The 22,532-nt window shown below is 37.0% G+C and overlaps 1 protein-coding gene across 3 annotated transcripts in view; it reads right to left on the reverse strand.

The window, feature by feature from the left end:
* The window catches only part of MYOF (myoferlin), a 61,352-nt gene extending 39,725 nt beyond the window's left edge, over nt 1-21,627 (reverse strand). For all 3 annotated transcript variants that reach the window (XM_066191198.1, XM_066191197.1, XM_066191196.1), the window contains exons 1-11: nt 21,433-21,627; nt 15,612-15,667; nt 14,639-14,730; nt 8,219-8,327; nt 6,929-7,013; nt 4,635-4,795; nt 4,017-4,145; nt 2,475-2,537; nt 2,312-2,362; nt 767-797; nt 204-319 (exon numbers count right to left, since the gene is read on the reverse strand). In XM_066191198.1, the coding sequence (XP_066047295.1) occupies nt 204-319; nt 767-797; nt 2,312-2,362; nt 2,475-2,537; nt 4,017-4,145; nt 4,635-4,795; nt 6,929-7,013; nt 8,219-8,327; nt 14,639-14,730; nt 15,612-15,667; nt 21,433-21,520 (981 nt within the window). In that variant the 5' untranslated portion in view covers nt 21,521-21,627. The remainder of the gene's footprint in view (nt 1-203; nt 320-766; nt 798-2,311; nt 2,363-2,474; nt 2,538-4,016; nt 4,146-4,634; nt 4,796-6,928; nt 7,014-8,218; nt 8,328-14,638; nt 14,731-15,611; nt 15,668-21,432) is intronic.
* Between the last annotated feature and the right edge of the window lie 905 nt (nt 21,628-22,532).

Genomic DNA, 22,532 nt, shown 5'->3' on the forward strand with positions numbered 1-22,532 from the left:
GGCTGCTTAACTGAGCAGAATAACAAAACAAGCTGTGAGTTACCCACTTAGTACAGGATGCCCTTGAAACCACTAGTAAATTCCGTCTTACTTACAAATACTGCTCATAGAGCAAATTATCCAGTATTAAAACAGTGTTGGGGGGACATATATAAATATCCATGGGTTGGAGAGGGGAAGAAAAACATTTATATTAAACTTACTGGTGGCTCATCTCCAGTTCCCAGGACAAACATGCTGACTTTTATATAGCCTTTGGCTCCTGAATTTGTATCTTCAGGATCACTCAGCAAAAGCCATTTTCTCATGACTGCATGGCCTGAAATAAAACAAACATCACCACTGGGCCCAGAAATATCCATTACAAAATGACAGACATCATATAAGCAGTGAGCTATTTCAAAAGTATGCTTTATCCTAAATTACCCTAATTATTTAACAAAATAATCCTGTCCTAGACAAGTCTCAATAGTGCCATCCAAAACAAGAAATCTGGTGTTAAACTACTTTGGCATACTAATGCAGGGACATAGTTATCAAATATTTTTGCACTATTTTTCAAATTTTAGGTCTTTGATAAAAAAGAGGCTTGTACTTCATTGCGAATTCACTGAAAAGAGTTATATATTGTTGGATTTTTGAAGTCAATACTTAAAGCAGCAAACCTAAATAACTTTACATTAAGTTTCTCCTTTTACTTTAGAAATTTAATGAAATGTTTCAACCTGTAGTTTGAAAAAGAAGTTCTGAAGTAACCATCACTTACCAGGCTCATCATAAACATAGCCAATGTCAATCTGAAATAAAGATCAAAGTCATTACCTCTGAAGAAATACCAAAACAGAAAAAAGGGTTGGGGCAACTCCCCATATGTTTTCCATGGGCAGTGCTATATTGTTCTCTTGTCACAAACAGATGATAGTTTACATAAGATATTACTAGGAGGAGAAAGACAAAATGCCTTACATTGAAAAATGAGGGATTTCAAATGCATAGAGCAGCCAAGAAGAAAATGCAAGAAAAGATGTATTAGAACTAACACCTGTAGTTATTTTTTCCTTTTCTAAGCTTTTTCATTTACCAGAGACAGAAGATGGGGTTGGTTTACTTCATCTTGAATTCACTATGCTCACTCATCATTTTATGTTCAAACAAGCTTTTCAGAACACTTTTTTTCCTTCTTCCTGCTCAACATCTCATCCTTCAGTTCCAGAAGGGAAACTTTTTTTTTTTTTTTTTTAATGAACAATATCCTTTTCTTTATTAAGAATATGACCATGTCTTTCTTTCCCCAGTGTGTCAAATCTGGACAAGATTGCCTCATTCATTGTATCATATTCGAAACATGTTCAGGAATGTAAGTATGTTTGCTCATGGCTGTTGGGGCCAGAATTCCTTGCAGGTAAAGTCTGAAAGGTTTTCTAGACAGAATTACCCTTGTGGTTTCCTGCTGGAACGTGTGCCTGCAGGAACAGAAAGTAGCTGAGTGACGTGCTGTCACCTGCTTAGTGAATAATCTTCCACAGAGCAATACACCACTGACTGAATCACTAGAAATCACAAAGAAAACAAGCAGTGAGAAGCAAAAAGCAAGCAGCTTTGCGGCAGAAAGTGTTTGATTTAGAAAGGAGCACTCTTCCCTCTTGGCATATTTTTGTAAAAAGCTGATCTAGAGACCGATTGAATTTATGCAGTACCAAATAATCAACCAAAAAAAACCAGCCAGCACTGCTACTGGAAGTGTTGTAACAGGGGATCCCAGCAGCCATTACAATTGCCATGGGAATTCTTGGCAGGCAGATGTCTACTTCCCAGAGTTGACCATAACAAACCCAAACAAAGACCATCTCACTAATGTCATCAAAACCACAGAAACTACTTTAACTAAGTGAATTTTCCACCATCATTTTTACTAAACTTCTGACCTCCCCACATCATTTGAGAATGTGTGTATCTTTATGTCACCATACACATCACAGTTCTGTCTATTAGCTACCTAATAAAATTATCTCTTCAAACCCTGCCTCATACCAAATAATCACCTAACCACAAAAGAAGAAACAGTTACCTGGATGCGTGTTAGAGAACTTGGTATAGAAACCACAAATTTCTTTAACAATAGTCTTCTACTCAAATAAAAAAAACCTGCTTATTAGTGCTTTGAGCAAATGGTCTCTAGCTTGAGAAGCTAGAGGTAATTCTTTGGCCCTATGAAAAAGAAGTATAAATTTAAACATTTAAAACTAGTACTTAAAATTTTTCTCACATTTTCTTTAATTTAGTCCAGATACGGAGTTTACTTTATACTCACCTTAAATTCACCCATTAGACAGTCTGCTCGTAGAGAGTGAGAATCATACACCTAAAAAGACAGAGGAGTATGAAAGAAGAATGTTCCTAAACAACCTGGTGAAATGGCCAGAGGACGCTACAGGTATCCAGCAGCCTTATGAATATGCACTGGTTTGTCTTACCCGAATGCTAACTGTTTCATCAAGCAGCTCTAAAGGAGTCATGTGGACATTGTAGAAAAATATCTGTCAAGGTAAAAACAAACAGAAAACCCCCTGTCTTAAAATAATAAACAGATAATTACTTGAACACAAAATGCAAAAGCATTATTTTAAGAGGCATGTGAAGCATGCCTGATACAGTACTTTTATCCCACCTCCTTGCTGGACATATTATGTGGTAATTTAGTGCAGAATGAAAAACTGAATGTAGTAAATTGACTCAGTACAACACGACAAGACAGTCACAACTTCCATTTGAACAAACTCTGTCAGCATAACCGTGCTGGAAACTTCCAGCACTGCCCTTTGCTCCTTGCTCTGTGCTTCATATTTTTCTCAAGGGAACAACTTCAGAAACTATAAAGTTCATTTGCCAGATCATTAAATCCTGCTCTAACCATCACTGCTGTAGCTGTCAAAGAGGCCTTGTTTAGGGTTAGTGTGATAGAGAGTGTAATGATTTGCATTTTTGAAATTCAAGGCTGAATTAATAAATCTGATAGTTTAATAGCATGAAGATATATATCCTATTTATTAGCTTGTTTTCATAATAGATCATGCCTCACTAAGCTTGGTCTTTGATCCCAGCTCAATTCCAGCCAGCGTTTTATACAGGAAAGTGGAAGGGTATGTAAACATGGTCCCTCCTATCCCAGTCTTAACTACTATGGAGACTGCCAAGGAATTGTTTCAATATAAGGTGCAACTGAATTTCTGCCCTCCCTATTTTTCCCATGGCTTCATAAATCTTGACTGCTACCTACAGCTTAGTTCAAGTTTCAAAGTTTTACAAATTCCTTGGTCTTGCCTGTGTGTGTTGAACATGCTTGCCACACAGTTCCAAAATCTTCTGAATTTTTCACACATGCCCACACATGCCTCAGCATTTTCTCTATTACACTTTAGTTTTGCAACATTAGTCTTCCAGCTATGGGATCTTTCTTGTGCCCCTTAGGTGGCTTTGAATTCTCTCCTGCATTTCAGTGTTTGATGTACAGACCGCCTGTCCGGACAGAGAAATCTAGTTGTGCTTTTACAAATCATGGGTAGCAAGGCAGTGACATTTCCAGATTCTGTGGCAGTCCTATGGCATTGCACTGAGTACTCGTCTGCACACACCCTAGAGATCTACGATGATTTCTAATTAATTTTTCTGTGATGTTTATAACCTGCACACAACTATTCTAAGTGATTCTGTCACACAGCCAACTGCACCAAAGAAGACATTCCATATGTCTCATTTGCAGTTTGACTTCCTTCTAGATGCTAACAAAAAGCATCTGCTGAGCAGATGTTTTATCTGCTAAGGCTGTCGGTGACAGAGATGTGTTTAGTGATGTGAATACATAAAGAAGGGGACTGGAAACGGCATAACGCATGTCAGCCGTAAATACCCACAAATATTAGTAAATTCTTATTAACTGATCATAATGAAAGCTGTATTAACTATTTCTCTATTTGATGGCCTCAACACTTCAGCTAGAGTGTTCTTACACCACTTACTTCATCAAAAAATGGGTTATTTCCTCTTTTGATTCTTGTCCGGTGTGTCTGACCACAAACATGAACTTTGACTACTGGTTTTATGTTATTTCCAGGCAACTGACGACCTTCAATGATTCTAACCCGAATCTGAAAAAAAATACCAAATATTTGCACTAATTCATTCTCTATATTATCTGTGATCCTGATCACAACAATTCCTTATACCACCAAAAATCTTAGCCAACACCTGAAGTAGCTGACAGATATGAACCAGACTTTGCAAGCTTAATTATGACAGTAACTAATTTTACAAGACAAAATTAGTGTTAATTATATCATTAGAGTTTTTTCACTTGCCTTTACCCTTTATTTTTAAAGCTGCTACAGTAGTTTGAAATATATACAACTATACAATAAATGAGGCTCATCCCTGTTTCAGTCAGAACTGTACAAAATCAGACATCTCAGTAACTGGAACATTTGAGGAATAATTTTGAAATACTTTCAAATGAAGAGGCAAATTATCTCTGTAGTGCATTAGAGAAGTTGACATTAAATTATGCTCAGGCCATGTAAAACGAGCAGTGTCATGCTCAGCAGGAAAAGGGAACATACAATATTTAATAAATCTATTACCTGAAAATCTTGTGGTTTGTTAGAGAGGATTCTCCGTGTTTTCTTTCCTTTGGTGATGCGTTTAGCTAGCTGGGCTTCCTTTGTGCCACTTGGCACCGCTGGGGTGATACCACTAACTGGACCATCCAACCCATCCTCGTAACCTCCATCATCTTCTCCATCTCATACAGCAAAAAACAGTGTAAGTAATAAATAAATAGCAGAACTTGCTGTTAAGAGTCTGATATTCAAGAGTTTCACTAAAATTCTATTATTAGCTCACATCAACAATTTTTTTGCCAACTACATTCTTTGAACTCCTTTTGAAAGCTAGTTGTTTAGGCCTGCTTAAGAACAAGTTTATATCCTAATCAAACTAACTCTAGACCAGTCTCTCTTCTGGATGCAGAGTGGCTAATACAATTCCCATACACTTTTTAAATCAGCAGATTGAAGCAATGTTCAGCTGTAATCATCCTCCAACTAGTTCACAATTCACCACAAGGAATTAATTTTATTCCAGTTGAATAAACATTGCTGTTGAATGGATCTTGCTGTTTCCCATCAGCAAGACTAGGCTATAGCACAGCATTGGTTTTTAGTTCAGAATCTTGAATGCATGAATACATTTAGAGTCTGCCATCTAAAATAAAACTGAATCCTTCTCAACATTTAAGTGTGGAATAAGTTTTTCAGTATGGCTCTTTGACAGTTCTGAAGTCAGCATACATCCGTGGAAGACGGTTCTACAACCACATGACTCTGTAACACTGAATCACACTCTGAGATTTCAGTATTGCAAAATAGGATCCGTAAATATCTAGACCACAAAAGTGGTCACTCCCTTGTGTTTCCAGCTTTTCTTAACTGGACAGGGACTATGGTAAAATGAAGAGGAAGAATGAGCTGTGTCCCTGGTGGCTGGCATTAACAGAATGGATACTGATTCATAAATCACAGGCTGATGATCACTTCGTACAAAAAAGTCCTTCATGGTCCTTGTAAGAGATGTACAAAACCAGAGAGACTGACGTATTTTGTAAGCAGAAGACCACACCCACCTCTCTAGTATCTCTCAAAATGCATTTGCCTGAATGGATCCATGCAGCTAACTGATTACATTACCCTAGCACTTAATTTTTAATTTCTGAAATTGAGCTGTAGCTATCTCAGGAAAAGTGATTTAATTTCAGGGGAAATCGTTGTTTGCAATAACTAGCTCAGGTGTGTTCGATAATTCACACTGACATAATTTTCACACAGTTGCTGGATACTAAAAGACTGCTATACTAAATACGGCAGTTTTCATACAGTTTTCATACAGTTGCTAAATACTAAAAAACTTTTTTATTTTATCCATACATTACAATTCAAAAAAATTTTAAAAGGTATCAAGATAATCTCATAAAAGTGAATATGCATTTTTAGCCTTCAAGTCCACATTTCTATAAAATTATTTTGAAGTGCAGTAATTTAACACACAGTTTTTGTGTTTATATTACTTATCCTTCCAGTCTCCAAGAACACCTCTGACAGAAGCCAGTGCAATCAAAATTTCTCTCAGGAAGACTCCTGATTTTGATTTTTTCCTTCTTATGTTATTATCGATCACCAGATAATGATCAAAGTGATTAACTTCTCCTTGAACACAAAACATTTATTCAACTTCCTCCTTTCTGCACAAACACAGCCTTGATATTCGGCTTATTATTTCTCAATCAACTGCAAAAGCTGGTTATTTCACAGCTATTTCAAGAGTCTGCAAAACCAGATCTCAAAAATACTCTCAGCAAAAGCCTGGTTAATATGATATACAGAGAGACCAAAGAATATTCCCTACTGATCATATTATTTCATTGCCTAGTCAAATATTTACCTAATATAAAACAGCCTCTTCCAAAACTTAATTGTTCTACAAGGGAAAAGGTTTAATTAATCAAGAAATTTTTTTCACCAAGCTCCCTGACATTAAAAGTAATAGATGGGATGTCTCTGCGTTTTGGTTAGCCCTAGAATTGCAGCAGATAACTGCTGTTTCCTTGAACATTCAAAAACCTTTCTTTCCTAAGCAAAAGCCATTTTGAAACATTTTTAAACAAACAGAGAAAATTATGCTAAAATCCATTTTATGTCAGGAAATGCCAGTTTTTTTCTTAGCTTCTGAATCATCCTTCATTTTTTTAAAATAACTATCTGGCAGTCTTGACATGTTTGCTTCTGGGGAACAGCACTGCTGAGTCGCTTTCTTGCCTTACCTTAAACAGCTCCTAGAGCTTTTAATAATAATGTTCTGAGAAAAGAAAAGGTTGAAATACCTTCCTGTGCACTGGTCCCTCCTGGATCAGTTGGATTTGCAGGTCCAGCTGGTGGCTCATATCCTACTACCAAATCAATTGTTGCCTACAGGGAAATAGTTTTTTATGTAGCCCACAGCATTCACAACAGTTGATTTAAAGCAGCAAGTTGTTTTAACACTATGCATGAACAGTTATCTGTTATAGGCATAACAGTTTTACTGTTTCAGCTACTAGTAACTTGATAAACTATTAATAAGCTATAGATATATACAAACAATAAAGATTACACAATTTGCAGCTAATAGACTAGATTCTAGAATAATATCTAACAAAGGGAGTAGCTGTGTTTATATTTAGAAAAATTTGTCACAATACAAGGAGGTAAGATGTTCTACAAACGTTAATTTTAATTCCATAATATTCATGGAAGACAGACATGGCATCCTAAATTTGCAGACAGATAAATAAAGGTCATAGAGAAATAACACTATCTCATCAACAACTCAACAAGTCTGAACCATAAGTAAAATTTCCTATCTGGCTTTTTTAATTGCTTGTTCATGTCTCCATCCTGGAAGAAAAACATGACATCATTTTCCATTCTAATTATAGAATTGTCTTTTTTGTGCTTGACTGTGGTTTTGGATTTTTGAACAAACCATTATTATTCCTAGTGGCCAGAGTAACACCAGGAGTCAGCAAAAAAAAAAAAAGCCCAACCCCGTGACCAACTAATCATGATATTAAACTGCATCTGATGAGAGACTGAAACTACGCTTCAAGTCTCTCATTACTGAAGTGTACTAGAATGCAGTGTGAAGTGCCTTAACAGCTACACTGCACAAACACAGAAAGGTCCCAGGTTCCAAAAACTACTTAATTAATAACTAAGTTAATAACCATTTCAAACTAAACATGTGCTAAATCAAGTTAAGCAAGTTCTTGTGTAATTTTCTGAACGGAGCTGGCAGTGAACACGGACACGACCACGTGCTTTCCAGAGTCAGTGCCATGACAAAGGAAGCTGTTACAAAGCCTAGGGCAAAAAAGGAACTTGGAAAATGCACCTTTTCAACATCAGGCTGATTTCCATGCATACTCTGTGGCCCATGATATTTATAACACAAATATATAAATACATAACATATAGAGAGAAAACAAAACTGTAGAGACATATATATGCCTGGTTATAAATTTCCTCTGTCTGGAACTTCTGCTAGAAATTTCCAAGATTAAATTGATATTAGCCCTGTTGCTGGAGCATTTTGATCAAGAATACAGTAAAATAAGAAAATGTAAGTCACTCACTCCAGTTTCTTGTCCCCTTTCATTCAGTAGAGGTATGAGTTTGAAGGGAAATGATCTGCTTTGGTTACCTACAAGATCTCTAAGTGCTACAGATGCACTGCCAATTAATCTGAAATTAAATAAAAATCATTATTAGAATGCAAGTATACATCAACAGGAGGTTCCCATTGCTCTTTTGCTAGCATCTGTTAGTCCACTAAGTAACTCCAGCCATGACTTGAATACTCAAAGCACAACAAAAGACCATTGCAAATGTCATGTAATGATTGTTTACTGCTAATTCTGACATTCTGTTTCATTACACTCAAATGTGTTGGTGTTCTTTATGGCTGGCACAGCTTTAACCTAAAAGAGGTTAAAAAATGAAATTATTTTTCTTGTATTTTTGAAAATAATCTTCTGTATAACTTTCAACGGCCATGTCACTTATTTCCACCACTGAATTCTCATTGGTAAACTAAAGAATATAAAAATTTCTTTCCCGACACAGATTTGCAAACTCTCAGGTGAGAAGTTGTGAATATAAACGACATATAACAGCTGTTGTACTACACAGAAAGAGACAGAACCAGACACATCCACGTCTTTGTAATGAAAACAGTGAAACAGAACAAACCAATGTAATTACTAGAGAATAACAAAATCAATCTTCTTGCCCATATTCTGTATTTGGAATAGGTTCATCTTCTTGCTTCTAAATTCTCAGAATGTTTCTAAAGATTCTAGAGTGGTTTACCAAAGGAAGGTTTCAAAGGGATCTGACATGTGCTTCTGCCTACTTTGGGACTGCATCTGTTACTCCCACCCTCTCCCAGAAAGATGAAAATTGCATGTACTTTTAACCTGAGAGACTGTTTTTAGTTTAGGCAACATTTCTTAGTGTGGTACTGGTCTCATGATACCTGGCACTGTATTTCACTCCCCTGGTATGTAGTAGCAGTTTACTCCCATATTGAAGTGGATTACTGAAATAACTGAGATTTTTTTCAATGAAAAAAACCCAAGATAATTTTACCCTGTAAATATTTCAAAGAACATGTGTTACAAATAAAATACCAGCTTTACCGCCAAAGCGGAAAAAAGATCTGTACACAGAGAACCCAACTGAGGACCCCTGAAATTACAGAGCTTTTTCATGGAGCAGCTAAGGATGCAAGGGTATTTTTTTGACCATGGAGCAAGAGCACTATTATAGCTACTCTTGCATACTGCATCATGAGAACATAAATTAATTTTTTGCAAAGTATATTAGGATACCTAAGTATAAAACATCAATTTCCTGCAAATATACCTTCCAGATATTACATATCACAACTTCTGTTTAGCTGCAGAAACTTACATAGTTTGAGGTCCTACAGAACGGAAAAACTCAACAAGTCCACCCATAAGCAGCTAGGCCAAACCTGATTCTAGAGAAAGGAAATATTTTCCTATGCACATTTGTAGAAAATTTATGTAGACTTGACCTTTTGATTTGATATGAGCTGCAGTGACTTAACTTCAAAAGCATCATCAATTCAGAAGCTACTCAAAATAATCTCAAATCATCAGGATGAATGTTTCAGCAACCACACCCTCCTATCTGGTGACATTAACTCAAGAATTGCTGTTCACCTGTAGTGCTTTTGAAATTTTCCATTTCCTAAGGATGGACATGTACCTTCATGCACGTGTACACGAGGATGTACATTTCCATTTCTACATCCTCATCTGCCCTGTACAAAAGATAACTGCACACATTTGAATGCACAGTAACCATTTTTAGAACAGTGATCACCTTCAGCAGACTGAAGAGGCAATCAGTTACATAGATTTCTTGCTTGCAACCAGCTGCTTCTATATATTGCCTCCATATCTAAATGCCTTTCTTTCCCCCTCCTTTAGCAGGTTGGGCAACACCAGTCTCCAGTCTTTTTCCACTCTAACAAGACCGAGAAATTTAATATTCAATTTATAAACTATCTTAGTCCGCTTCTAGACTTTAGCCAAATTCTAAGTTTTGGACGATATTCCGCCTTTTCCAGAGTCATCCTGTTCACTAGATTTGGGATGTTTCACCCCTCCCTTATGAGAACCACAGAACTGATGAGGTTGGAAGGAATCGCTCAGGATCATCTAGTCCAATGCCTCTGCTCAAGCTTAGTCAGCTAGAACAGGTTACCCATGACTGTGTCCAGTCCGGCTTTGATCGTACAGCTATTCAACCACTAAAGTAATACATTCCAAAGTAACAAGGAATGCCTTAAAGTCATCCTTTGGTCTCATCTTCATCACTTGCGTACAAGTCTTAAAGAAAGCTTTTTTTCTGACATGCTTCTCTTGGGTTTTTAATCTTTGGGCTAAGTCACCTAAGGCAGATCTCAGGAGCTGTTGTGAGATCACGTCCATCATCAGTTCATTGATGTTTAGTGCTTTGCTGCAAGGTCTTCTCCTGTATTTCCCTCTGACAGGTAACTAGACTCCAGTTCTCTGCATGGCTACTGTGAAGTTGCTGAGTCCCTCTGAAGACTTTTTACCTTCAGGCAGGATTGTATGTGACCTCCATCTGAAGTCATGACTTACAAGATGACAAGGAATCCTTTCCTTCCAGCACAGTTGAAAAGAGTTTCTACCACCTGTTCATCATCAAAGGACACTTCTTTGCTGGACCCGTTTCAGCTTTCTTCCTCTTGCCTGAGCAGATCAACACTTGCCCATTTTATTCCAGATCACATTAGTCTCTTGACACCATCAAGAGGGACAGTTTCTGCTGCTGGAATAGCTTAATGCATCCTCCAACCTTTTGTTCATCACCTTTTTTAGTACAAGACCAAAGCAGATGAGTATTGTTTCTTAAATGTTTAAGCACCTTTTTGGCCATCCCTAAGACTTCTACAGGTATAATGCCCAATCAGTCTGGTCTCTTAAACTTTTCCAGTTTTGCTGGAGTAAAGCAAAAACCCTGTCCAGCCACAAGCAGTGGAGATGACACCAAAAATAAATGCCAAGTCCCTATTAAGAAGTTGATTTTGAACCTTACGAGGCCTATGAAAGTTTTCCCACAGTGATCAAAGGAAAATACCTAATTTGTAAGCATGAAATCAATGAACTACTGATGACCAACTATTAAACGCTGAGTTGCATTTGTGCCAAAGTTAATTAATCCGTTAGTGCTGTGGTTAGCACTTCCTGTTTGCCGCCTAAATAACCAAGTAAAGTGAAACTTCACACCCATGTCTGGATCAGGAAGTGCTAACTCACATTTATTATTCCTCTTGGTTTGAAGGTAGCAATCTATACTAAATTCTTTAGCCCATCAGGTCCTCTAGCTGTTTACATGCTGCTTCTACTGGAAGCCCCAAGGTTCAAATTACTCAAGAGTCAAGCATTTAAATTATTTTCATCTATTTTTAAGGATTTATTTTGGCAGAGGCTTATATTTATGATTCTCATCAGCAAATTTGATTCTCCACTGCAGTTATAATTACTATACTCAACCTTTCTTTCTCAGTGTGTATATTTCATCATACAGTATGCTACAAGACCAAATACCTGCCTTCTCTAATTCCTTCTATTTAACTATTTTTATTAAGAAAAATCTCTACTTTACCTTTACTTATTTGATAACACTCTTTGCAAGAACATACTTCAAAAAAGAAACAAAACATGGATACTGTTTTGAACAAGGAAGAAAAGCCCAAAACTGAATCTTAAACTAGATTCAAAACTGAATCTGAATCTAGGTCTTGCAGACAGTGGATGCAAGGAAAGCCTGCAACTATGTACAGTCACACTGATGTGGAAAAGAATCCACACAAAAGGGTACAGCTGTAGGAGGATTTAAACAATCTGGAAATTATTTAACTATGAGAAATCCTTAGTAATGATTAAATAATTTGCCGCACTGCTGATTTGTAGCTGCATTTTTCTGTTAGAGCAAAGGGTGTGCCCAATCTGTTTTTCCTGTCTCACTAGGTTACTAACTACACAAAGGACATGGGGAAACACATAATCCCAGCTCATTCTCTTAACTTCACTGGGATAACTGACATTACAGTGGGGTTTTTGAGATTTTTTTAACTGCATAAAGATTTGTGTTCGGAGAATTTGAAATCTTTCTACTAACAGTATTAGATGTAATAGAAAACAGATGTGTTCTCTTTTCAAACATTTTTATGCCAGAAGATCTAAGTATGAATCATATGAGTCCTCTGGTTTATTCCTATGATGTTTTGTCTGTATACAACGGTTTGCTTTATTTATCTTTTCCAATTATTGCAATTTTTCACCATGAAGAGCACTCATTAACCTATATGCAAAAGTTTAGTGATCCTGTAAATAAAGCAGTAAATTTTCTCTCCAGGAAAACATAGAAATGGAAAAATATCCAAATGTTCTTTCAGGCTTAATTTAGAGAAACATGCCAAAGCAATGAGTTCAGTGCCTTGGCACAGTGTAAAAGCAGAATAACATTCACTGTGCTCCTCCTCCTGCATGTTTAAAAACAGACTGGATGAACAGTTATATCAGCTTTTAGGAGCTGGAACAAATCGCGTCTTGCAATCTTCTGCTCTGTTGCTCCAGAGGGTAGTACAGGTTCTCTAGTCACCTCTTGGGCATAATAACAACGGACCAGGTGTCTGGAACTAGTCAGGACTAAGAGTGCATGGAACAGCAGAGCGTGTATTGGCCAGGAGCTTTGTGAGTGAGCAGCCAGAGAGGGAGGCTGGGCTGAGAAACACAGTGCTCTGCTTCTGTCCTACAGACAGGCAGAAGCAGAACATTTCAGAGAAGGTTGCCACTACCTTGAATGTAACAACAGCAACACTCACTGCTTATTTTCCTCCAGAAGAAAGAAAATAAAGCCAAAGGCATGGTGTAGGTTCTTTTCATTGCTCATTCTCAGGCAACAGAGGCTCCTAGACATACTCTTTTATGCTCAAAAATTAAATCCAAATTCAATCTAGATTTTAAAATAAAATATATAAAAACACAACTCTGTAAAGGGACAATTGCCGATTTCAACTCAAATCCCACTTAGCCTAGACACCTAATACACCTCCCAAGTTAATGGGCCTACTTGTGAAGGTCAAAAGCAAACACTGGGTTTCTTAAACTGTCACTAGAATAGCTCTCAGTAGTCAGGACCTTAGATAGGCATTGTGCTCCACCTTTCCAACCCTGAACCAGCATGCAGACAAACCATGGGAGTGTTATTTGCACACTCTTCCACTGAGCACTGTTTTGAAATGCTGCAGCACTTCAGAAATGTATCTAACTATAGACTTCTTTGTAAGTATTAAAAGAGGATACCGTGAAAAAGTAGCAAATCTATGATATGGTAGTCCTAAATCTCTCTCTAACTCAGTAAACAGAATCAGTAACTCTACAGAAATACAGGTTATGCACACATGCAATAGTTAGGTGAGAAACTCATTCCACATTCCCTCCTTTCACGTACTCTTTCATCTAAACATGAATGTTCATAAATATCAAACCTCTTCTGCTGTTACAATGCTTTGTGTCTTTAAAAGAACTACAAGATGCTATTTCCTATTACCATGTTACAATCAGGATGCCTGCTCATGTGTTTCTCACTTCTCACCCCCTTATCCTGTTTCCCTGCCAATATGCCTTCCAAACACAACACACATTGCAAATACAGGGGTGTTATTGTGGATCTATTTTCAAAGAGCATTACTTTGAAGGTGTTACTCTTGCTTTAGTACGATCAACTTTCTGTGCATAAACCCAAGCAAAACAAGCAGGTATTTGCACCAGCTGAGGGTTAAGAGTTACAAATATAATTTGTAAATATCATCATATTCTAGATGATATTTACAAATACAATTTGAAGAAAACCAACCACATGACTGCTTAACTTTGAATCCATGCACAGAGTGAAACATTTTAGGTGTTTCAAATAATAAATTTCCTTTATTTTCTGATGCATTATAAAGTCCACTGCAAAATTCTGGTTGCTGATAAGCTTTCCTATCTCAACTTTCGAGATCTCCCTGAAGTCAGAGGCATGCAATATATTCCTGCCTAACTGACCTGCAGGAATCTCCAGAATGAGAGACCTGAGGGCACTGGCTTGATTCACAGTGATTTTATGACAGAGCTGTTAGAGTATTGTAAAAACCAGAATCCACATGTTGGGAGGAGGCAGAGAGTAGTAAAGAGAGGCTAACAATGGAATTGGGCTACTATGAGTAAACAGGAATGTTTGCCTAACACACATGAAATCTGCCAGGAAAAAAAAAAAAAGAAAAGATGACACTTCCTTACAGAATAGCAAAGAGAACACTACTTGGCATTGACAGAAAAGAGAGAGCACAGCAAACAGCAGCTCTCAGTTCCATTTCCCCCTGTACTTTTGTATTGAAAGTTGTGTTTAATACTGGGGTGGGAGTGGGTAGGGAGAAAGAAGGAACATACTTGTTTTGTCCAATTGTTTCAAAATCCTTCACAATAATTGTTAGGGAAGATGAATTATCCAGAGCAATTCCTTTCAAGTCAAATTCAACAATCTGAATAAAAAAGAAAAGAAAAAAAAATCAAATCCAAATTATAGTGACAAGTTATGCAAAAATTAACAGCAGAGTAGCATATACAACAAAATTATTCTGAAATGAATTTTTCATTTAGTAGGAGACCAAGTCCAGCTTTCATTTGCAAAAGTGATGTAAAAAATGCTCACAGCATGTATTTGATATGATAATTACTAGCAACAATAGCACAATCAAATTGTTTGAACAGTGAGCCATCATTTCTTTCGCAGTTTCACTTCCTCACACTGACATACATATTGTCTTTTCATTCACAATATCAGATACAAATCCCCTCCAATATTGGCTGAATTCAGTTGCTATTGAATTTAAATGAATAGTTGTGTGGTCCTTTTCTTTATAATTCTAATTATAAAATATAAGAAAAATCTTTAACTTTCATTTATCATTGTGAAAAAAATACTGCTAAGAAAACATTTTCCCAAGGAAAAATAATCCTGAAGATGCAACATAAGAAAAGGTCTACAAATAAACCATGAGGACTTTCAATACATAATTCCTTTTAATTCTGTAGGGTTTTTCCTGCTCTGTAATAAATGATCCCATTATGTTCCCATACATGTTGATAAACAATGGCCGAGTATCATTTTGATCGATCAAAAGTGGGAACAAAACCAGGCCACAAACTCAGTAGTTATCCATCTAATTTTTCATTAACACGTTACTAATGAATTGTAATATATGATGCAAGATGAATCCATTCCCCTGCATTTACAAACACCTTGAAAGAACACATAGCACTGGATCCTCTTTCCAACAACACGCTCAGCTGTTCAAACTGCCTTAATGACCTTACAAGCATTGTCTTAAAATGACCAAGGATTTATTCTTTAAAAAATTACCTCATTCCAAACAGGATTGAGTTCGTTTTCAATTTTCTTTGTTTTCTTTTTTTCATCTGCAAATACAAACATAGTATGATTATTTGTTTTTGCTAAAGCACTTCAAAAATACCATGTTTTTCCCTTTCACTTTTCTAAAGAAGGTTTGAACTTTGTTCCAAAGGAAATGTTCCAATTCTTTTTTATCTCTTCCAGAAGTTGCATGTTTTACAATCAAGAAGTCCCCTGGGCAATTTTAGTAGTTCAGGTTTTTTATTGTTTAGCTTAAGCATAGCTAGATTTATTTCCAAAAAAACAAAATAAATATTTAGGTTTTGAAACCTTTTATGACCCCTAGCTTCACCTTCAATAATAATGAAAAAAAACAGACTAAAAGACTTGGAGACATCAAACCAAATAGTAACCTTTAAGTGATAGCAGTAAAGTACTGCTTTTGAAAGTAGTAAAGAAAGTGTGCTAGATATTACCATATTTGAGTCACAAAATATTTTTGAATGTTTGGCTCTGGAATAAAATTACATGGAAAAAATCTTAAGAAGATATGCTTACAGTGTCAGCACTGTCTGGTTTAAATGAGCAAATATTAGATGAAATACATATGCATGTAAGAGGAAATGCAATCCTTCCTGAAAAAATGGTTCCCAGAGGTTATGCAGATATGACTTCACTGAACTCACTGTGGCCTAAAAATTACAAAAATTGCAAATTTTGCATACTTCATGGTCAAATTTGCATTTGGGCAAGCTACAAACCATGAAAATGTGGGGTGTGGTGCAAATTATACATAGCTTGGCATTATTTTTCCTGTTCAATAAAAATACATGTATATAGCTCCATTGAGGAGGAGTCTTTTGACACTCAGGAGCATGAAAGAGCACATACACACAGCTCTGTAAACAGAGATTGCATATATTGGTGATAACAAACAAGCATATTTAAGTACAGGGTGTAAAGCAGCTGCTGATCTCCAAAATGCTCAGCCACCACATGAAGTCCAAGCTTCAAACACACTCCACGTCCCCAAGGACTCCAGTAGAAGATAATTTTTTTGTTATTTGAAGTCACGACTGTACTTAGCCCGGAAAATGTTGCAAAGGCCTGGGAAACAAGGGTGAAGATATGCCAAATGGTTCAGATATCCACTAGTCAGGCTGCTGACTGTGGTGACCCTTTTAATTGGATGAGAGTGGGATGCACTGAAAAAGTCAACCCATGCTGCAAATTACAAGAACTGACTCCCATTTATGTAACAGGAATTGTCTACAATTCACACAGGATATTGACTCACGTCGTAGGACAAAGGAAAGAGCTTTCATAACATACCATACTGCGGCCTGACATTTTGCAGAACAAAGCACTAATTAACAAGTTAGTGAGAGAAATTCAGCTTTATGCTATCTAATAGGAGACAAAGCATTTTCAAAACTGGATATTCCAGAATATCTGCAGTTGGGCACTGATACTCCAAGTCCCTCTAGAAGCCTGGAGATGAAAAGACGTTTTCACTGCCAGTGAGAAAAGGAACAGTTACAGCTGTTTGTAAAGAGGAGAGTAAATGACAGACCTGATTCTGATGGAACTAATGGATAAAAGTCCTGTGATCCCTGCCTAAGCTAAAACGTAACTCTCTAAGGGGAGTCCTGGCTTGAACAACAGTCAGAACAATTCCTGACTGTGAGCCAAATTTTCCACTCTGAATTATCTATTTTCACAAGATTTATGTTTCCTGTAATATGCATATTCTAGATTACACTGAGAAAAAAACCCAAACTTCTTCTGTAATGCATCTCTATGAAGGTTGGATGTAAAAACACTGGGAAGCACAGCCTCCACTGGGTTTTAGTTGTCATTTTAGTCAGTCAGAGTGCAACATTCACATTCCTCAAGGAAATATTTTGCATATATTCTCGTCTCTTTACTGACTTCCTTTTTATAACACTTTTATCAGTATTCTAATGCACTGGGTGGTGGTGGTATTTGTTTTCAAGCTCTTGACAAAGCTCCTTCTTCCAATGAAAAATCCCCATTGCCAGGCAGGGTGAGGTGGATTGCTCAACTATTCCAGGAGCTCACAAAGGTTTCAGGTCCTCAGGCTGTTTTCCTCTGCTGGTAATGATTGCAGCTATAGCAACCAAGACTAAACCACATCAGGACAAACTGTACAGTAGGGCCAGTCACCATTTTAGTGTGGCCCTACCATGAAATAAGAAATTATACTGGATACAGGTAGAACAATATTCTTGTTTCTTTAAAAAGTAACCACAGTAACTGTGGCACTGTAGGAGAAATTACTATTTGCTTTATCTTGATGGAGGCATTCTATTACCTTATGTTTTAACACGCTGGTCAATATTCTCAGGTGGAAATGACTGTAGTAAGAATTGAATGGCTCACTGTCCAAAACAAATTAGGATGGGCTGTTTAAATAACAACCGTTCCATCATTAAAAAGACTACAGAATAGCAAAATATTTAATGTTTCCATCTTATTTTTTTTTATTATAACTAGCGTTTTAATCAACACGAGCAGGTGGGGAATGGCAGAGGCAAACATTATCTTTTACAACAGTCCTAAGTCTGAGATTCAAGAGAGAATCCAATTTCAGTTAACTAAGTATCCCATAAAATTTTGTCAAAGGAGAATTAAGATTGCATGGTGGCAGCAACTGCACGATCAACTGGGCAGACCTCCAAAACCCTGGAAATTAAATGTAGATAATTTACCTCTCTGTAAAACAGAAAACTTAAATCTAGAGAATAATTACACTCAAAAACTATTTTCTTCCACACACTGAAATATAAACTAAAATAGCTTTGAACTACTGCAGGCCTGCTGAAAAGCTCTTAGACTAAGTACTAATGGAATCAAGTTGGATCAATCAAATTAAATGCCATTTCACCTCAGGTTTTACCACATAAAGTGGAATGAGGCAGTCAAACCGAATGATCAAAGCACTAAATATCCTAGCATTGACTGCACATACAAGAATTGAATGAATTTTTAAACGTTGAGACAAGAATCTAACAAACTAAAACAATTACACTGATTTAATCATTATAATTTAGTATCAGTTTAGCAAATGGCAACAGTATTTTATATTAATTTGACCAATGAATTGTCTCACAGTGAGTGACAAACTCAGAAATCTGCAAGAACAGCACCCAGTTCCAGATAGCAATATTAGTTTACTCTCAGGGTGTAGTTCTCTTTGAACTGTGAGCTGTTCTTAAAGTAAATAAAAGTTCCATCCCACTGAACTGGACATAAATGTGTAAAAAAAAAAGGGAAATGCTTGCACAAAACTCCTGCTATATCAGAATAGAAACAGCTGCCTATTTCCTCCTAATAAGAACTGCTAGTCTATAACCAGCTTCGTTAAACAAACTGGATGAAATCTATTCTATTCATAGATGAAACCATATTAACTTGCATGTCTTAACGCATAAAACATTTGCAGTCACATTGTTAGTAACAGTTGCAGGATCATGAGCTGTAAAGACCTGGGACTGAAAGAGTGTGTTTCCATGGGAAGCTTAAATTTACTGAACCCGATATCAGCAAAGGCCCTGTAAACTAAAATTTGAACATAATACTGTTCCAATGAAACGCCAACTTCCACAGCAATTTTCCGTCAAAAGAGTGCTGTTCACTAAGACTTCATCAAGAATACTCCAGAGTCAAACAAGAACATGAAAATGTGCTGCAGGGCCACGGCCATAGTCCTGCAAATGCTTGAATTTTTCCCAGTCTAGAGCATGCACTCCCAAATGTGTCTTTTATGTCTCCCAGGATTTACACTGGGTAGGGACTAAAGTTAAAGATTAATGCCCTTTGACATAATCTTCCCAAAATAAGACTGGTTTCCTATCTCTACACATTAACAGGGTGAGGGGGAAACCAGCAGTGTATATTAAAAAAAAAAATCTATAAACATAAACAGCTAGAAGCTGAACATATTTCAGATATGACTCTATGCCCCTGCACTTGGTAACCAGGCACTCCACTTAAAAATTAAATCAGAGCTGCTTAATAGCTAGTAAAAGCCTGGTATTTTCTGTTCCACTTGAATCACTCTGGAAAGGAAGCAAAAAATCAGACTGCTGGTATGCAGTAAAATCACATAAATAGACGTGGCAGGATCAAGAGAAATCAAATATCCTACTAAAAACCTGTCACAATTATGAAGCTGACACTGCTTAAGCATGTTTGGGAAGATTTAAAATCCCAATTATAGAACATAAAGGATAAATATAAATTCATTCCTTTAATGTCTGTTGTCCAATTCCTGTGTTTGGATAACCGAAGGACTGAAAAATAAATCCAGCAATGAAGAAAAAAAAAATCTGTAATTTATATTTACTAGGCAAAAGTGAATTGCATTAGAGCATGTAGAAGGAAGAAAAGGTTACAAGGAGGGATTAAACAGACATTTAAGCATCAAGAAGGGAAGGCACAAACCAGCTCTGGAGTCTGAAACTGCAGGAACAGAGGCAACACAGAAAGGCAAAACTGGCAGGAAAGCAAAGAAAGACAAGGAACTGGAAAGAGAAAATGGATACTTAAGAAGCAGCAGAATGTGAAGCAAACCAGAGAAATTACTGTATATTCATTTTTCGCAGGGTAATTCAAATCATATTTTAAGAATTATGAAGCTCCAAAAGCTACTGAGACAGGCTCTGCCACTTGTTCTAACACAGGGTGGTTAAAATAAACCAAAACAAACCTTGAAAAAAAGGAGGAAACTGAAGGAAATGGAACAATTTCACATCTTTCTGATGCTGAAATAAATGCATCTGAAAACTTGTTACTTTGAAAGTTAAAATTCTGCATGTGCAGTGCCTTGTCCTTTCCAGCCTACAGCTGTCACGATTTCAGATTTGGTTTCTAAAGGTGACAAACTCCTAGAAGGATCTATCACACTGTAAAATAGCATTTGGATTTCAGTGCACAGTTAGGAAACCAGGTCACCAGGAGATAAGATGCCTGTTTCTCAGCTTGGTTGGATGTATTACCTGATCCAAAATTGCTTAAAGGTTTTGGCACCTTAAAGAAAAATCAGTATCAGAAACTGAGTTTCTCTAGTCTAGCCAAGTGAGGTAATGACGGCAACAGGTAAAGTAGACTGTAAAACATCATCAGCTTTACATATAAATGCTAATTTTATCACAGTTCTTTTGTAATAAAATCAGTATTTATATGTAAAGCTGATTATTCTCCTTCTCCCATATATAACTGATTAGTAATGAAAGTGAAAAATACACTTTCCTTCCAAAATCTTGTAATTAAATAATCTCAACTGGGAAAATTTTGATGTGCAATTCTGTCTGTGAAACCCCAAACCAAACTAAAACAAAATTAAACACCTTCAGAAATAGTACTCCTGTTTTTCAGTGGACTACTTGTAACAACAATAAATCACACTTTCATTATATGTGTGTGACAGTGAGCAGTGCCTGTTCAAAGTAATCAAGACAGGAATGAATTTCCAGATGGAAAACAAGGCACTCTTCAATATCAGAATTAAAAGTGGGTTCATTTTCACAACTGGATTTGTTTTTGAAGCAACAGGCTAATCCTTTGGAAAAGCTTGTAAAATGTGGATCCTGAAAGGAGAAGCACAGCTGGTCAGAACAGACCAATGCGCTCCACCCAGTTCAAACTTCATTCAGGTAACTCCTGGCTCTAATTAAAAAGTCTTCCCTAAAATTACATCAGATGTAATTTCAGCAAAACATGTTTTCCCAAATTTTCAAATACTTACAAAGGGCACTATCTTTTACAAAACTTCTTCCCTGGCTACATTTATGACAGTTTTGCTTACCTTTAAAAATGACAGAAACGATAGGATCTGGTTTCCCAAACTTGGTTTTAGGGATATTGGTAGCAGATTCCACAATCACCCGAAGCATTGTTTCCCGTCTTGCCTAAATGTTGACTACTACCGAAGGAATTAAATCTCCAGTTTCACAGTCCTTGACTGCTGGACTGAAATGCTAGCAGGAAGAGGAGGCAGGGAATTACTGGTTTACAGCAAAGGAGGGCTATGGGTGGATCTATGACGGTCTAGCTACTCAAAGCTCGGGGAAAAAAAAGAGCCCTGTAAATCGACACCAGGTTCTGTCTCGCTGCACAGAAAGAGCTCTCGCTAGCGAAATCCTGTAACAGAAAGGGCACACTGCAAAAACTCACAGTTCTTGTTGCTGCTTTTATTCTTAAGCTGCGTGATAAATCTCTCCTCAGAAACCAAGGCAGGAATAAACATTAAGCAACATGAACATTAAGCAAGACTCTAGAACTCGAGCTAAACCACATCTGCCTCTCGGTGCACCAAGGTATGAAATTTCACGATGGCTTATAATTTTTCCCCATAATTTTTAGAACTTCATCGCTCGCAAATGCTTTTGGTCTGTCTCCGTGCCAGCCTAGTCACCAACTGGCGATGATCCCAAGAAACAGTGCAAGTCCTCCCCCTCCTGTCGTATTCTGGAACAACGGCACTGCAGATTCCTCATGGCACATCCTGAATACAGCCGATTTCTTGAGGAATTATTGAAATATGTATTGTGAGAAACAACGTTCACTTTCTATGTAATTTTTAAGAAATAGGTTTAATAGAAAAATAAATCAAGTAGGAGATAGAAAAAAAAAAAACAAAGTCCGGTCGGCTGGGTGACTTGGCATTCAGCCAAGTCCACACCCTGCTATATCAGTCATTCTTTAAATAACCTTTCTATTGTATCAATCTCTTGAATATTCATATTTTTCCATAAACTAGTTTCCATATTTCAGGAACTGTTTTGCATGGTCTCTCCTTGGGTCTGCTTTTTTAGAGCATGTGTGTTTCTTGGCTGTGTCTTCATTAGCACTTCCAGCTTGGGCCTTGGTTTGTACTTTCTTCAGATGGTAGATGCCGACAGTTGG

The sequence above is a fragment of the Chamaea fasciata genome, unplaced genomic scaffold, assembly GCF_029207755.1.
Source record: "Chamaea fasciata isolate MVZ Bird 193981 ecotype frontalis unplaced genomic scaffold, bChaFas1.0.hap1 SCAF_9, whole genome shotgun sequence".
Classification (NCBI taxonomy): Eukaryota; Metazoa; Chordata; class Aves; order Passeriformes; family Sylviidae; genus Chamaea; species Chamaea fasciata.